The sequence below is a fragment of the Numida meleagris genome, chromosome 2, assembly GCF_002078875.1.
Source record: "Numida meleagris isolate 19003 breed g44 Domestic line chromosome 2, NumMel1.0, whole genome shotgun sequence".
NCBI classification, from domain to species: Eukaryota; Metazoa; Chordata; class Aves; order Galliformes; family Numididae; genus Numida; species Numida meleagris.
In genome coordinates this window covers 131870228-131888853 of record NC_034410.1, presented here as the reverse complement: position 1 = coordinate 131888853, position 18626 = coordinate 131870228, and the positions used below count along the sequence as shown (strand labels likewise).

The following is an 18626-nucleotide window of genomic DNA, read 5'->3' as shown; positions in this document are numbered from 1 at the left end:
ATTAGTCTTCATAACTTGATTCCACATTTGTAATATAGAAGGGCTCCTCCAAAAGTAATGCCTCCTGTTTTATTATGTTGGCCCACAGTGTTAGAAGCAGGTACTGGTGGTATGACAATAGGAGCTGAACCTTCCCACCACTATCCCACTTCATTTTGTTGCCATGTGAAGCCTGTATTTAACTGTTCCTCAGAGGTCAGTGCTGGGTCCTGTCTTGTTCAACATCTTCATAAATTACCTTGATGACGGGATAGTGTCCACCCTCAGCAAGTTGGCTGATGATACGAAGCTGGGAGGAATGGCTGACATGTTAGAAGTCTGTGCTGCCATTCAGCAAGACCTGGTCTGCCTGGAGAGTTGGGCAGAGAGAAACCAGATGAGGTTTAACAAAAGCAAGCATAGAGTCTTGCACCTAGGGAGGAATAACCTCATGCACCAGTTCACACTGGGGCATGACCTGCTGGAGAGGAGCTCTGCAGAGAGAGACCTGGGGGTCCTGGTGGATGACAAGTTGACCATGAGCCAGCAGTGTGCCCTGGTGGCCAAGGCCAACAAGATCCTGGGGTGCATTAAAAAGAGCGTGGCCAGCAGGTCAAGGGAGGTGATCCTCCTCCTCTACCCTGCCCTCATCAGGCCTCACCTGGAGTATTGTGTCCAGTGGCTCCCCGGTACAAAAAAGACAGGGATCTCCTGGAGAGACTCTAGCGGAGAGCCACGAAGAGGATAAAGGGCCTGGAGCATCTCCCCTGTGAGGAAAGACTGAGAAACCTGGGTCTGTTCAGCCTTGAGAAAAGAAGACTCAGAGAGGATCTGATCAATGTCTATAAATATCTAGGGTGTGGGAGGCAAAGGGACAAGGCCAGACTCTTTCAGTGGTGCATGGCGATACAACAAGGGGAAATGGCCACAAACTGAAGCATAGGAAGTTCCACACAAATGTGCGTAAGAACTTCTTCACAGTGAGGATGACAGAGTCTTGCAACAGGCTGCCTAGGGAGGCTGTGTATTCTCCTTCTCTGTAGACAGACATTCAAGACCTGCCTGAATGCCTACCTGTGGAGCCTGCTGTAGGGAGCCTGCTTTGGCAAGGATGTTGGACTCGATGATCTCTAGAGGTCCCTTCCTACAATTCTGTGATTCTGTGATGTGACAGATGGTTGCAGAGGGGCAGTCTCACAGAATGTCATCTGACATGGAAGTGCGTATTAAGCAAAGGTGTGGAATTGAATTCCTCCATGAGGAAAAAATGGTACCTTCTGACCTTCACCAACCCTTACTGAATGTTTATGGAGACCAAACAGTGGATATGAACACAGTGAAGTAGTGGGTGGTGCATTTCAGCAGTGGCAACGACAGTGAGTCACCTCGCCTCGTGCAGTTTTTATGAGAGTAGCATGTAGGTTCTTGTTCATTGCTGGCAAAAATGCACAGCTAATGGTGGTGACTCTGTTGAAAAATAGTGTTTTGTAACTGAGAATTTGTTCTATCAAATAGTGCTTTTTGTATCTGTTGTAGTCTCCATGGAAATAAATAGGAGACATTGCTTTCAAAGCAACCTATGTACATGAGTAAGGATTAGAGATATTGAATAGTCAAATTCATGCCATACTTAGTTTTGGCTAACATGTTTTTATGAATGCTTAACTGAACCATTATAACATTAAATTTTAGGGGGGGAAAGGTAGGTTACAAAATTCTGAAATTTCACAATTCCTAAAAGTAATGCCTTTAAGACAAAAATTATAAATGAAATATGCATTTATATACGCACAGTTGCATATTCAAGTGGAATCTTCTGTGCAGTAAAGTATAAGCATTTTCTTTATTTCTTTTAAGAGAAGCCAATATAACTTAATTGTCTTTTTAAAAATTAAATTGTAGTCATTGGTTAATTTTCCCAGTAATGGTCAAATTCAAAAGACTGCAGGAAGTAAGTAGTATTAGTGTTATTTATTTTCTAATATCAACATTTGAAAGCATAGGTATGGAAACATGAACGTTGATAGGATGATGAAGTACAGTCACAAACTAAAATAATTTTGAAGTTTCTGTTATTTAAAAAGATAACATTACTTCCAAGAGGTGGTTGAATGGAGGATCATGCTTTACACTAAATTTTGATTGCTTTCCAAATGATTAACCCTTTTATTCCAGTTCATATATGGAATATCAAAAGGCTTTCTGCATTTAATGTCTATTTCATCTGGTTTTAGATGACTTGTGCCTTTTAGAGTGATCTACTACTTTATAAACTGTGTAGAAATTAAATTATTTGGACAAACAAGTCTTCCTGTATCTGTTTTTCTAAGGGATGGACCAGACCAAACTTCTCCTCAAATTGGACAATTTAGTGGCAATACTGCACTAGAATCAGTCTACAGTACTTCCAATCAGATTCTGATCAAGTTTCACAGTGACTTTACTACTAGTGGCTTCTTTGTACTTAGTTATCATGGTAAGTATGACAAATTGCACTTTCTTGTGCCTGTACTGATTACTGCTGTAATAGAATTATTTTTTCTAAAAAGTTACTATTATTAATGTGAGTGATCACCATTAGAGTAAGGAAAACATAAGAAAGACTAACATAAATAATGAAAAAACAATATTTTCTCAACCAATATTTTAAAGCTACTTATAGTCAAGCAAAAACAAGGCATTGTGAAGAAACTTGAGCAAAAAAGATTTTTGAGCATTAAGACTATGCAAGTTCAAGGTTCTTATGTTCTCTCTACTTAATGCTTCTAAATTTTCATACAATTTAAGTGCTTGTGGAGGACATTCAATTTCTCTTCGATATTCAAGTATTTTGAAGACAGTAGTCTTGTTCTAGAGGTGTCAAGATAGTGTACTATATACTGTAGTTAAAGTTAAGTTGTCATTTAATTAAAAACTGATTCAATGACTAAATGGATAAATACTAATGTATCTAATTCTACTTTTTGTAGAACAGAACACGTTCCTATGGATTCCTATCATTACAAGGGTACCTTTAGATACACTCTGAATGCTTGTTGAATTGGCCATTCCAGGCAAAGTGTATAGACAATAATGTGCTTTTGGGTCCTGAATACATTTTGGTTGTGTAAAAACATCTTTTTGACAGAATGAAGACTAAGGTACATATAGTTAAAAAGAACTGGGTGAAATAGGTGAACATTAATGTAAACAAAACAAAGCATAACAAAATAAACAAGTAAAAAAAAAAACAACAACAAAAAACAAGCAAGTGAACAACAACAACAAAAACACCACTACAAAAATCCACAAAAAGCTTAAATCCCATAATAAAAACAGTAACATCACTTAATTTTTTTGTGGATAGACTTCAGTAGAGTTGAACAGGGGTTTTCACAATTTTGATTCCATATCTGAGCACCTAAATTGTATGTTGCAATTTGAGAAGGACAAACTGACACTTTGCCTTCATCAAGATAAGAATTTATATATACTAATGAACTGATATATATTACTATATATTGATAAACTACATGGTATGTACAATATATGAGGAAACACAGGGAAAAATGCTCATACCCGTTCATAAAGTCTATAGAAAACTTGCTCTATTTTCACTTGTTTCTTTCTGTTATTATGTAAATATTCATTCCACAAGTGTGGACCCTGAAGCGTAATAGAGATGCAAACTGAACAGCACTGATTATTCATGAAGAAACTTAGAATACTTTTTGGATTGATGTTTTCAGAATAAATAAATCTCTCTTTATCCTTGAGTCTGTTGTTGTATCAGCTCCTTACAATTTACAGCAATAAAAATGAGGTGGAGAGTGGAATGAATTTTTTTTAAAACAGATAATGTGGTCTCTAAATTGAAAACTATACTTAAATGAGAGACATTTGAGAAAAATAATATTTGGTGATTTTAAAAAAATATATTAAAAATGCAAATAGGACAGCTGTTCCAAGTTTGCTTGGTGTGTTTTCTTTTAAATAAGTTGAAGGTAGGATGCTAGGTTTCTGACTTGATAATATAGATAATAATATAATAGTAGGTAAAAAGAATGAAGTAGGAAGATATAAAATATGGGTGACTCTGTAGCAACAAATGATCTTGCCTGCACAAAATATAAATATTTTTGATTGACCTAAGTTTGACCCATTCAATTACTAAAGGATCCATGAACAGAATGTAACAAAGATATGTATAAATGAAGCTGAATCTTTGTCTGCCATAAATGGATGACATTTCCTTGCTATGAGAGATGCTCTTGCTTCTGCATATCTTTCCCACTTCTTTTTGTTTGTTTTATATATTTTTTTCACCTTTTTTTTTTAACTTGGCTGTTACTATATATGTTAAAACTCAGAAAATCACTTAAAGTGACACTTCAATTTACAAGTTTTAAAACAAAATCAGTACTCTCCATCTGCAGATGGGATAATCCATCTCTGCTCCACAAGTATTAATTTTCTCCAAAATTTGATGCTCAAAATGCTTCTAATCATCAGTTATGCTACATCTGGAAAGAATATTTTGGATTCTAAAACTTGTCTTCATCACATATCTTCAAGAGAGGAAAGATTCAATAGTAGTATCAGTAGTACTGTAGATAACTTTAGTAAGAAAAGATTGAACAACACAAAAACATTTGCTTTACAGATGTGATTGCTTACAGAGAAAATTTGCAACTACGTATAATCTTCTGAGGTTATTTATGAAGAGAACTTTACCCTTAAAAATAAATAATTAAGAATGCAAATCCAACTTCAAGTTTTTAATTAATTCTGAAACGTATATGTTCCTTCCTTTCGAGTCTGTTGAAAGCTACAAAGTAAATGAGCAGATGTTTATTTTTATCCTGTTAACGTATTAATTCAGTTACGTATGCATGATTGTTTTAATTGCATAAGTATGGGAATGTCAACTGCTTGTGTATTTCTGTTTATAGCCTATCAGCTTCGAATCTGCCAGCCTCCAACAAACATACCAAATGCTGAAATTCTAACTGAAGATGATGAGTTTGAAATAGGTAATGTAATGTGAAAGAAAATAAAAGAAATGTTTGTTTAAAAACAAAACAACAACAACAACAACAAATGATGCACTACAGAATGCCGTAACCATATTTGAGAATAAAAAGTTTAAGAAGTCATTCCTCTTGCTTGTACTTCCTGGATGCTGTCTGTTTCAGAGATAACATCTGAGTATCACAGTAACTCCCTTCCAAATAACTTCATTAAATAGTACCTTTTTCATAATGTTTAATATAAGGCATTGTTTTATACTGTAATTTTAGAACATTTAGTCATTTGTGTGTGTAAGCATACCTGTGTATATGTCTATGCAGTTGTGCTAGATCAAAAACATAAAATTAATTTCTATTAAAAATGTTATTTTTATTATCATTGATGCTATTAATTTGAATTTTAATTGATTTATTTTCCACTTTAAAAACATACAAGCAAATGAAAAAAAAATGCAAAGAAGATCTGTAGACAATATTATATTCTGCACCAGCATTAAGGTTCTACAACTGAAGGATAACACCAAATTTGTAAAAACTAGGAAAGCTGAAGAAGGGAATGACATTCTGACTTTCAAGTTAATAATATTAAATATTATTATCAGAATTTTTGATTACATGATTAGATATCAGATGTCTCACCAGCTATTTTTGCTCAAATTTCCCCTTCCCACAACCCATGTTTTTCTTCATATGTACTAATATTTGAGTTATTAAATTGTTAACAAACAACAAACATACGTATTTTTTCTTTTCCTCTCTATAAACTGGACCAATAAGAACTACCGGGATACTTTTTTTTTTTTTAATTTTTGTGACTTCATAAAGCTATATCAATCATTTCTTAAACAAGAAAAGACAATTTTTTATTCCCACCATCAACTATCAACTAAAATCCAGTTCCTCATTATTTTTTCCCCTCATGATTGTATGAATTACTGTCTTGATACAATGATCACCCAATAATTATATTGCCTAAAGCTCTGTGGACACATGGTTCACCCAACATGAGTTAAACTCAGACTAATATTGTTGCACAGCAAGAAACTTCACCAATCAATTATGTTTTCAAAGCTAAAAGTTCCAAATAATTAATGTTTAATGGTATTGTTTTTTCTTTGTTTGTTTTTTTTTTGTCAAACAGGAGACATAATAAGGTACCAGTGTCAACCAGGCTTTACATTGGTTGGTAATGAAATTCTGACATGCCGGCTGGGTGAAAGGCTTCAGATGGATGGAGCACCACCTACTTGCCAAGGTGTTTTATCAGTTTTCATTTTCTTTGGCTTATCTTTATGTAAGATAGCAAAATTTAAATATTTCAACCTTTTTGGTGTTACTCCAACATTATCACTGTTTGTTATGGTGAATATTAATAAAAAATCATCACTATTTTTTAACACATTTGATGAGTTTTAAGGTTTACGTTGTGAAAATAATATCACAAATTATTATTTGGAGGGACCTTAAATTTAAAACTTTAGAAACGAGATGATTTATTTGTCTCAAAAACATAATATTAGGAAATTTTATATGAAAATTTAAAAAAATACTAAATTGATAAACATAAAAATTCTAAACATAGCATGGATTTGGATTAGCAAGATCAAAACATTATCAGTTTTTAGTGTAATATTTTTATTCAGTGTGTATTAGAAATAGTGTTTATGCTATTGAGATGTGTGCACGTAAGTTCACGTTTTCCAGATTTTAATGAAAACTGTGAACAAAGACACAACACTACCTTAATGTTAAAGTTGAGACAAGCTTACAGTCTTGCAAACCAGTAGCACCACAGTTTAAACCAGTCTTTATTAAGCTGACATTTAATCTATTACACTGAAATAGAAATCATCTATGATTTTTGAAGAAAATATTTTTTTCTTTTGAATTGAACTGATTAGGAGCTAATGGACATTGCATATGATTTATTAAAAAAATCAACAACAAAAAAAAAAACAAAACAAAACAAAATCTCTTTTAAATCTTACATTGATGAGTACATATACATACACATATATATTTGTACCTATATACTAATTCTTCCATTTAGCTCCAGAAAAATAACTAAGGACATAAAGTTATGAACTTATATGATAAAGACATTTAGAGAAAAAGAAAACAGAACAAAGAACAGCCTCATAGCAGTATAATTTATGTAAATAAAAGCTATTTTGGATCCTGCTAATTGTTGTGGTATTTCTTCATGATCCTAGTACTCCTGTGCTTAATACCCTGTCATCTCCTGCAGCCTGAAAGAATAAAGTAATTTTCCAAATCACAGAATCACAGAATTGTAGGGGCTGGAAGGGACCTCTAGACATCACTGAGTCCAGCTCCCCTGCCAAAGCAGGCTCCCTCTGGCAGGCTGCGCAGGTAGGTGTCCAGGCGGGTCTTGAACATCTCCAGACAAGGAGAATACACAGCCTCCCTGGGCAGCCCATTGCAATGCTCTGTCACCCTCACTGTGAAGATTTTCCTTTGCATGTTGGTGTGGAATTTCCTATGCTTCAGTTTGTGGCCATTTCCCCTTGTCCTGTCTCCGCAGACCACTGAAAAGAGGTTGGCCATGTGCCTTTGACTCCCACACTTAAGATATTTATAAACACTAATAAGATCACCTCTGAGTCTTCTTTTCTCAAGGCTGAACAGACCCAGGTTTCTCAGTCTTTCCTCACAGGGGAGATGCTCCAGGCCCTTTATCATCTTCATGGCCCTCTGCTAGAGTCTCTCCAGGAGATCCCTGTCTTTTTTGTACCGGGGAGCCACTGGACACAATACTCCAGGTGAGGCCTGATGAGGGCAGGGTAGAGGAGGAAAATCACCTCCCTTGACCTGCTGGCCACACTTCTTTTAATGCACCCCAGAAATCAGTCAAACTAAATGCAAACCATTAAAGTTTATGTGAAATGAAGAGTACTGACAGTATTTTTGGAGCTTGCACTCTTTTTTTCCTAGCAATTTTAAATAATTAACATATCTAGGAAACAGGATCAAAGGTTTATTTAGAAATAATAAGATAATTCTTAGTGTATCTATTACTTTTGCAAGAAAAACTGTAGTATTTGACTATTCATCATTTCTGCAGTTTAAAGTTTGTGTACAATTTATGATTTTAAACTGCAGTATATTCATTTTTAGAACAATTATAACTAATTATAATATACAACATATATATAATATACAAAAATTGTAAGTATTTATCACTAAAACTGACAGTTTAACTCAGTTTTCAGCTGTGACTAGAAAAATCCCAAATCTTAAAAAGACTACAAATAAATCTTTTCCCTCAGTCATGAAAATGGAAAGAGTCAGCTACTACTGATGAATAAACTACTGTACATTTCAATTTAAAGAAGCCTACACAGGCTTGAGCAGTGAGCCCACATGAACCTCATGAGGTTCAATAATTCCAAATGCAAGGTATTACATCTGGGCTGAGGTAACCTTCATTACCAGTACAAGCTGGGGGATGAAAGGATTGAGGACAGGTGGATGAGAAGCTGGACATGAGCCAGCAGTGTGTTCTTGCATCCTAGAAAGCCAACCATATCCTGGGTTGCATCAAAAGGAACATGTCCAGCAGATTGAGGGAGGTGATCCTGCCCCTCTACTCAGTGCTGGTAAGGCCTCACTTGGAGTACTGCATCCTGATGTCCTCAGTACAGGAGAGACAAAGACCTGTTGGAGAACATCCAGAGAAGGGCCACAGAAATTATCCAGGGAGTGGAACACCTCTCCTGTGAGGGCAGGCTGAGAGAGCTGGGACTGTTCAGCCTGGAGAAGAGAAGGCTGCAAGGTGACCTAATAGCGACCTTTCAGTATCTAAAGGGAAGCTACAGGAAAGAAGGGGGCAGACTCTTTAGCAGGGTCTGTGGTGATAGAGCTAGGGGAAATGGCTTCAAGCTCAAAGAAGGTAGATTTAGGCTAGATAAGACTGGAAACTTGCCAATGTGACTCCCATCTACAAGAAGGGTCGTAAGGAGGATCCAGGGAACTACAGGCCTGTCAGCCTGACCTCGGTGCTGGGGCAGGTTATGGAGCAGATTGTCCTGAGGGAGATCACGCGGCATTTGCAGGACAACCGGGGGATCAGGCCCAGCCAGCATGGTTTTGTGAAGGGCAGGTCCTGCTTGACCAACCTGATCTCCTTGTATGATCGAGTGACCCGTCTGGTGGATGAGGGAAAGGCTGTTGATGTGGTCTACCTAGACTTCAGCAAAGCCTTTGACACTGTCTCCCACAGTATTCTCCTGGAGAAACTGGCAGCCTGTGGCTTGGACAGGTACACCGTTTTCTGGGTAAGGAGCTGGCTAGAGGGCCGGGCCCAGAGAGTGGTGGTTAATGGAGTTAAATCCAGCTGGCGACCGGTCACGAGTGGTGTTCCCCAGGGGTCGGTGCTGGGGCCTGTCCTCTTCAATGTCTTTATTGATGACCTGGATGAGGGCAGTGAGAGCACCCTCAGTAAGTTTGCAGACGACACCAGGCTGGCAGGAAGTGTCGATCTGCCTGGGGGTAGAGAGGCCCTACAGAGAGATCTGGACAGGCTGGATCTCTGCGCTGAAGCCAACGGGATGAGGTTCAACAAGACCAAGTGCCGGGTCCTGCACTTTGGCCTCAACAACCCCAGGCAGTGCTACAGGCTTGGGGCAGAGTGGCTGGAAAGTTGTATGGAGGAAATGGACCTAGGGGTATTAGTCGACGCTCGGCTGAGCATGAGCCAGCAGTGTGCCCAGGTGGCCAAGAAGGTCAATGGCATCCTGGCTTGTATCAGAAATAGTGTTGCCAGTAGGAGTAGGGAAGTCATTCTCCCTCTGTACTCAGCCCTAGTGAGGCCCCACCTCGAGTACTGTGTCCAGTTTTGGGCCCCTCACTGTAAAAAGGACATTGAGGCCTTGGAGCGTGTTCAGAGGAGGGCGACGAAGCTGATGAGGGGTCTGGAGCACAGGCCTTATGAGGAGCGGCTGAGGGAGCTGGGATTGTTCAGTCTGGAGAAGAGGAGGCTCAGGGGAGACCTCATCGCTCTCTATAACTACCTGAAGGGAGGTTGTAGTGAGCTGGGGGTTGGCCTCTTCTCTCTTGTAACTAGTGACAGGATGAGGGGGAATGGCTTCAAGTTGCATCAGGGGAGATTTAGGCTGGACATTAGGAAATACTACTTTTCTGAAAGAGTGGTCAGACGCTGGAACGGGCTGCCCAGGGAGGTGGTTGAGTCACCGTTCCTAGAGATGTTCAAGAAACGTTTAGATATAGCGTTGGGAGACATGGTTTAGTGGGGTTGTTGGTGGTAGGTGGATGGTTGGACTAGGTGATCTTGTAGGTCTTTTCCAACCTAGCTAATTCTATGATTCTATGATTCTATGATTCTAGATATAAGGAAAAAGTCTTTTACAGTGAGAGTGGTGAGGCAGTGGAACAGGTTGCCCAGTGATATGGTTGATGCCCCATTCCTGAAGACTTTCAAGGCAAGGCTGGATCAGGCCCTGGACAACCTGATGTAGCTGTGGATATCCCTGTTCACTGCAGTGGAGTTGGACTAGATGGCCTTCAGAGGTCCTTTCCAACTCTAAGCATTCTATGATTCTATGATTTTCCCTTAATTTATTCTCAAAAAAAATATAAAAGTCAAAATAATTCCAAAGATTTAGTTCTTAAAAATGCAAAATGGTCTTGAATTGTGAGGTTCAATAAAAATTTCAGTAATACTAGTATTTTCTGAAAATTCCTGCATTTATTTATGTACAGTTGCATCTAGGAATTGCTTCCAACACCAAAATTTAAATTAAAATGCTTACTGAGCACGCGCTCAGTAAGCACATAGCATTTAATGAGTAGAAAACAATAGGAACCTCCAGGCACTTCTTTAAATGCTGAAATGCTGTATTAATAGATGGGACAAACAGAGACATATGTGCTGATCCAGAGGCATTCTCTCAGCAAGTGTTGCTGAAGTCATGTCTATATTCATTGCAAAACCCAAGACAAAATCTCAGGAATGCTCAGTTACTATAGTTAATCTGTTCTCTGTCACATATAAATGCTAAATACTGGATTAAATATTAAATGCTAAATCAGTGCTCTTATCATTTCCCTCTGAAACTGAATCTGGTTAACATAATCTTCAGAGGTGGTAGACTCTGAATATAATATATACATAACATCAACAGAATTAATTAGAAATGTTTAAAATGGCCACTGAAACTGGTGACCTAGAGTAAGAAACAACAGAATTTGCTCTTGTTTTCTGTTATATAATGTAAATTCAAAGTTAGAAATATGTAAGCTAAATTTAAACATTCAAACCTGGATCTATAGATAACATTGTGGAATCTAGAGTCAACAAAATTATATGCCTAAAACATATATATTTTTATGATTTTATTATGACTAGTTTATTTATAAGCTAGCATACTGTAATTGTGCAGACTGTAATTGTTTACACAGAAGTCATTCTCAAGCATTAAACTTAGTCTTCTGTTGGTTCATATTCATTCTAGTTTTCCAACTTATTTTTTTCACCAGACAGAGCATATACTTTAATGTTAGATTTTATAGTATTAATTTATATTGCCTTAACCTAGTACATGTGATAGACACTTTAGTAAGCGTGAAGTGAGCTTTGGTTAAATTTTACTTCAATTTTTAACTTGACTTGTACTTAAGTCAATACCCACATTCAACATTCATTAATTTATTTGATGAGCAGTTATGATCATAGTTATTAATAAAAATAATTTAGTTTTGAAGCTAATATACTGCAGTAAAGATGTACTTGCCAGTAATGAGGTACTGCTAGAAAAAAAATATTGAAGCAAATGTTTTTTTCTAATTTTATTGCTGATTTTATTTCATACACATAAGTTTACAGCAGATTTAGTATTATTTTAAACTGTATTGACTCAAATTTTTCTCTGATGTATATCAGTTGCATAAATATTTCTTAAAATCCATGCAGATTTCCTTCATTAGATCAGAAAATTATCACTAACTTCCACAAGCTTATTCAAGTGCCTATCGTCTTCTTTTGTCAAATAGAGTATTTCACATACACAGCATCTAACTTTGTCCTCCGTTCTCCTTGAAATTAGATTCTACTTTCAAGATCAAATGAACGCTTCAGAATAAGATGATTCAAATTGTATTTTGTATCATAATTAGAGGACCTTGAGAAAATTCTTGAATTAAGACTTGCAGCTATATCTCAGCTACATTAGCGTAGATTCATAAAATAATTTATCTACCTGATTCCCAGAGGAAATCCACTGTGCAGAATTAGGTCTTTAAGTCCTTTACCAAATTCATGAACAGTGTTTAGAAAGTGATTCTGAAATACTGCAAAGCAGAACTGTGTGGAGATAGCAAAACTAGCTATAAACAAACTAGTTCAACCAGATGACTACAATTCTCCTTCTGGCTATTTCTCTCTCTCCCTCAACATGTGTTAAATGTATGCACATTTAAAACTTGAGATGGTCCATTCTTTCATTTTTTTGAGCTAAAGTCTATATTACCACTACCCAAGCGCCATTATTTGACAGTCAGATTTTAGGCATGTATGTTTTGTTTATTTTCATGTGCAGTGAAGGTGTTACTCAATTTCTATTTAACTGAAACACACAAAAATATTAGAAAAAGCTTTTTTAAAAAAAATTAATATTTTTTTTAATTTGGCAGTTAGACACTAATTTTGAAAGTGACAGATGAGCATTAAAAATATATATAATCAAATAATAGAATATACTGTGTTGGAACGGACCCACAAGGATTATTGAGTCCAACTCCTGATTCCTCACAAGGCCACTAAAAAATCAAACCATATTTGAGAGAGCATTGTCCTGATATTTCTTGAACTCTATCAGGCTTGGTGCTGTGATTGCTGCCCTTGGGAGTTCCAGTGCCCAACCACCCTCTTGGTCAAGAACCTTTTCCTAATACCCAAACTGACCCTCCTCTGATGCAGCTCCATGCCATTCCCACGAGTCCTATTGCTGTCACTAGGGAGGAGATCAGCACTTGCTCCTCCACTCCCCTCATAGTCCATCATGAGACCTACCCTAATCCTCTTCTTCTCTAGCCTGAAAAAATCAAGTGACTTCAGCCACTGCTCATCTGTCTCCAGACTCCTCACCATTTTTGTAGCCCTCTGTTGGACACTCTCCAACCTTTTTTTTGTTGTTCTTCTTACGTTATGGTGCCCAAAACTGCATACAGGAGTTGAGGCGAGACCACACGAGTGCAGAGCAGAATGGTTTACATGAATATCACCGGTTTAAAATATTGGGGCTTCCAGTTTTTAGTAAGTCAATTAGTTTCCTCATGCTAAACTATATGCAACTGATGGGTTATTTTCTTGCTAATGTGCCTGCACAAAGGTCTCGGTCAAGTTGTAGCTCTTGGACTTTGTACTTATATGAAGATACTCAGAGTACAGGATTCCCCTGTAGCTGAGTGCATCAAAGCAGTAAAACACAGGTATGATATCTCCTATTCTGAAATTACAGACAGAGGCACATCTTTCAGCACATACTCTATGTAGGATTACTTAGTTACTTTCACCTCAGCACAGGCAGGAAAAATTGATTAGCACAACCTAAGAAGTTGAAATGCTAGACATTTTCTTAGATGAAGAGTTTGGGATCTTTCTCTGCATGAGCTGACAAAGAAAATCAAACACAGGTCCTACTCACAAGTGCTTTCTAAGCACTTGTTCATTGTTTCATTTTTCATAGGGAGTTTTTAGATGTCTAATTTCAGCAGAAATTTCATTGTTCAGAGCATAAACAGAATTGAAAACAATGGCTCTACGGCTTCCAAGTACAAAATAGCTTGCTTCTTATCCTAAACAGGTACAACTTATGTACTTACAGGCACAGAAAGCTATGACCTCAGGTGACTGAAGCCTGCCTTCCCCTTCTATATTTTGATCTTAGCCAGATTAATTGTCATGTTGAGAGCTGATTTTAAATTCAGTCTTATTCTCAATTACCTTGCACTTTAATCGCACACTATAGAAGCAAGGGGAAAAATAAATTTTACTTTAAATGACCTGGAGCTGTAATTCTACTCCACAAAAGCCTGTGTTTATGATGCTTTAGAGATATATTAAAAAAAAAAAAAAAAAAAAAAAAAAAGCCTGTGTACAAAGTTAAAAGGGAAAAGGCAGAAACCTAATTTTCAGTGGATAAGCAAAAATGCAGAATCGTCAATCATTTAGAGATTTAGTAGCCATGACCTAGTTCACTTTCAAAAAACATAATTAAGTTTTTCAGTTCTTATGTTTCTCATTAATAAAATGAAATTATTTGAAATACCTGGAGGGGAGTGAGGGGACAAGTTTGACTTAATTATTCAGTAAAACAGGCTATTATTGCTTTCACTGGCTTCTACTGCAGATGTTTGCCCTCATATATGAAGAAATTCATTTCTCTTAACATGAGTTCTATCTATGAAAGAAGATTGTTCTCTCTCCTTCTCTCTCTTTTTCTGCTTTCCTTTGACCTCTGTCTCTTTCCACAGTCCAGTGACATTTCTTCCAGTAAAAAGCCAATTTACATTCTTAATAACCCAATAATATTGTGAGCGTTCGTGAGAAATATACAATCCTATTACACTATTGTTAACTGCAGGGGCTCCGTACTAACACAGTACTAACTGTGAATATTAAAAACAGATTTTAAGGTTACTGTTAAGCAGTGCTCAGTTCTGAACAAATTGTAGTCAGTTGTTCATATATACTGAAACAAAACTGGTCAATGAAAAAAGGATAATGAGTTACATGGTCACTACAAAAGTAATGTCTCCTATTTGTTTCCATGGAAACTACAAGAGATACAAAGGCGGCTCTCAGATACAAAACTTTTCAACATAATAACCACCATTAGCTATGATGTTTTCTTCCAGCAGTGAACAACAGCGTGCATGCTGGGCTCATAAAAATCTGCACTAGCAGAGGTGACCTACTCCCTCTTTTGCCACTGCTGAAGCACACTATGCACTTAATCACTGTGTTGACATCTAGTCTTTGGTCTCCATAAGTGTTCAATAAACATTGTTGCATGTTGGTGGGTGCAATTTTTTTCATGTGGAAGAATTCAATTCCACACCTTTGCTTCAGACACACTTCCATGTCAGACGTTATTTTGTCAGACTGCCCCTCTGCTGCCATCTGTTGCATGGCAATAAAATGTAATGGAGTATTGGCTGGAAGGTTCAGCTTCTACTGCAATACCACCAACATCTGCTTCTGACATCATGGGTCAACATAATAAAATAGGAGGCATTATTTTCAGTGCAGTCTGGTGTGTGTACATCAGGGTGATACCGTGATTTTTTTAAGTGAGGCAAAAGACAACTTTTTTTTTTTTTTTTCTTCTGATATTTATTTGCTCAGAACGTTGTAATTGTATGGTGCACTGTTGCACCAGCTTTTAATAGAAGAGTCAGCCTGAGATTCTGTAGCTATTCAGGAATGTAACACCAACATACTGACTGCTGGTCAAATGCTTTGATTATAAGAACTCTCTTTGCTGCTCCATTTGATAGCAGATAGGAAGGAAATTAGGTTGAAAAATAAATTTCAAGTATTTTTTTATTGCACATAATACAATAACCTAGCATTTTCTGAGGCTTCTATGAGTCAAAAAGATAGATAGGTGGATTAGCACAAATCTTATCGTTTCATTAGTCGTAGTGAGTAACAAAATGTCAATCTGAAGAGGGTTTTTTGTTATTATTATTTTCTACACCAAATGCAGCATGTCTGAATAGTGAATTGTGCATTTTAGATACACTAGCATTCTTGGAACTTTGATTGAGATCCTCAGGATTTTTGCTGCCTTCTTTCATACAGACAGATTGTGGGAGGGATTGATTAATCTTTATTTAGAATTTCTTTGAAGTGCAGAGAGATTATTGCTGACAGTAATAGTAATCTAAGGGAAAAATTCCACAGTTCATCTTTTTGAACAATGAAATAATTCAGTACTTAAACAACCTACAGAAATGTCATATCCTCTAGAAACTGAAAGAAAGAAAATGCCATGAGTTAATAACTAAAAGTTGTTGTGCTTGTTTTCTATGTATACATTACTTCACAGAGCTCTTTCCTACTAACTGTGGGTTGTATTTTTTCAGTCTTTCTACATTTGTGAAAATAGAATAATTAACACAAATCTTTTAAACTAAGGAAAGTCTTGCAAATCACATGTAACAAAAATAGCAAGCTTTAGATTTTTAATAACATGTCTGTTTCACAGTGCTATGTCCAGCCAATGAAATGCGTCTGGATTCTACAGGGGTAATACTGAGCCCTGGGTATCCTGACAGCTACCCAAATCTCCAGATGTGTGCATGGACCATTACTGTGGAAAAGGGTTACAATATCAGCATGTTCTTCGAATTCTTCCAGACAGAAAAAGAATTTGATATACTTGAGGTGTTTGATGGTAACTATAAAATACATGATTTTGGATGATACTTTTTTTCTATATAATGTATTTTTACTTTACAGCTACGTTGAAAATCTCTGATCACTATTATTTGTACATATCATATTTTATTTATGTATAAAAAATTAAATAAGCAATCATTTGGATTTGTTATGCTAAAAAGAATCTTCTGATTATGCTGTCTTTAAAAACTGTACAGCAAAACTTGAGAAAAAAATAATTTTGTTTCTGAACGAAGAGTACTCTGAGGTACATAACATGTTCTGTCAACAACAATTCCTAAATCAGATTAATTTACCATTTGCTTGGAAGATGTTTTCTATGCTTATTAATATGTATATACTTTGTTGTATGTTATTTAAAACTTTGTAACTTCTTTGTGTTCTGTTTTTTTTTTGTTTGTTTGTTTGTTTGTTTTCCCCCCTTCCTTCTATCAAGGACCAAATATTCATAGCCCATTGCTCATTTCTCTCAGTGGAGACTATTCCTCTTCTCTCAATATAACCAGCAATGGGCACGAGGTATTTCTCAGATGGTCAGCAGATCATGGCACCAATAAAAAAGGTTTCCGGATAAGGTACATAGGTATGTAAATAAGATTTTCATTAATGTGTAAAAAATTTCAATATAGACCAAATTTATTTATGGTAAAAGGATAATATAAGTTATATTTTGTTACATTAATTCCCCAGACTGAAAGGAAATTCAATTTGTTTTATATATGAACCAGATGATGCTGATTTCATGAGGAAGAAAACTCCACGCCCCAATATGATATACACATCATATGTGCTCTGTAGAGATATAATCAAATGTTTCACAGAACTTTTAAAAGGTGTAAATCCAAAATGGAAGGAATCAACTTCCCCCTCTTCCCATTCATCATTTATTTACATCTGTGTTCCTCTGTCCTTCATCCTGGATCTTTATGGAATTCACCATTTTAAGGGGTGGGAACACGGCAGGAGTGAACAGCGATAAGCAGGAAAAACAGGAGACCCTGAAGGACTGAACTCTTTAATTCATGGTTCAACAGAAGCAGCAAACAGATATAAAAAGCTAGTATTTTATACATTCAAGTGAACATGAAGATGGTACTTAACAAAGAGTGATTTTTAATATGATCTTGTTTATAGAAAGATTACATAATACTATTTTTACAAGTTAATATTTTTCTTTCATTGCTAGAGTAGATTTGTTGTCATTTGCTGCAATTCACAAAATCTATGATTTTTATTTTATCATCACCAAAGATATGAAATTCAAGAATGAAAAAAATTTGAGGTAGTACCGGTAGAACATTTGCCTTGCCAATTCTAGAGAAATTAGTGGCATGATACATTTTCACTTTACAAAGTGGAGAAAGCAACAGAGAACATAAATGAAGTTCTGTCTGCTGTATTTTGTTTTCTTACTTTTTAGCAGGAAAATAATTAGACTCAGTGCAATAGTCCATAAAACTATATCATCATCTCTCCCTTTAGGTGAGGACAGTTGTCTCAGAGGTGAAATGACTTTGCTGTGTAGTTAGATAAAATTTACTTTTGCCTAGATGCAAAATATTACACTGTACTTATTTTCGTTGTGCATATTACCTGTTGGATCTAGAAACAAGTATCTTCTGTATGGAGAGAAAACTCTGAACACTTCAGTTGCTGTAAGAGGACTATTGACAGGTAGACAGGAAGTATTTACTAGTGATCTATATCACTCAGAAAATACCAGTGTATTTTCTTATACACTAAAGAAGGTGTTTGTATCTCTGCTTCTTCTTAAAGTATAAGGCAGGAGAAATTTAGTGCAAGGAAAAAAAATGTTTTCATAACATGTGCTCTGACAGATATTCTTCATGTTCTGCTGCTTGCTATGATAAAGAGTAAATGAACAGCCATATGATTACATCCTGATCGGAGGAAACCTTGCCTGAGAAAACCACTGCCTTGTAGTAAGTCATAAGACATGAAAATTCTTAAAGAGTAAGTGAGGCAGCAACTTGCTATTTGCCTGAGGAGTGGAACAGATGGAGTTTCTCTCTAGCTACCGATGTTTCATCAAAACATGAAGAAACTTAGAAGCACTTGGAAAACAACTTCAAACTCACATTTCTTTCCTACAAAATGGGGATATGACAATCTTAGCTAACAAATCTTGGCTTCTCCTTGATGAAAAAGATCAGAGACAAAGATAAATTCCT

At 36.4% G+C, this 18626-nt stretch overlaps 1 protein-coding gene across 3 annotated transcripts in view; it reads left to right on the top strand.

Annotated features, from left to right (window-relative positions):
* The window catches only part of CSMD3 (CUB and Sushi multiple domains 3), a 641503-nt gene that overhangs the window by 551617 nt on the left and 71260 nt on the right, over nucleotides 1–18626 (top strand). For all 3 annotated transcript variants that reach the window (XM_021388208.1, XM_021388207.1, XM_021388206.1), the window contains 5 exons: nucleotides 2310–2455; nucleotides 4911–4991; nucleotides 6130–6243; nucleotides 16241–16429; nucleotides 16871–17017. In XM_021388208.1, the coding sequence (XP_021243883.1) occupies nucleotides 2310–2455; nucleotides 4911–4991; nucleotides 6130–6243; nucleotides 16241–16429; nucleotides 16871–17017 (677 nt within the window). The remainder of the gene's footprint in view (nucleotides 1–2309; nucleotides 2456–4910; nucleotides 4992–6129; nucleotides 6244–16240; nucleotides 16430–16870; nucleotides 17018–18626) is intronic.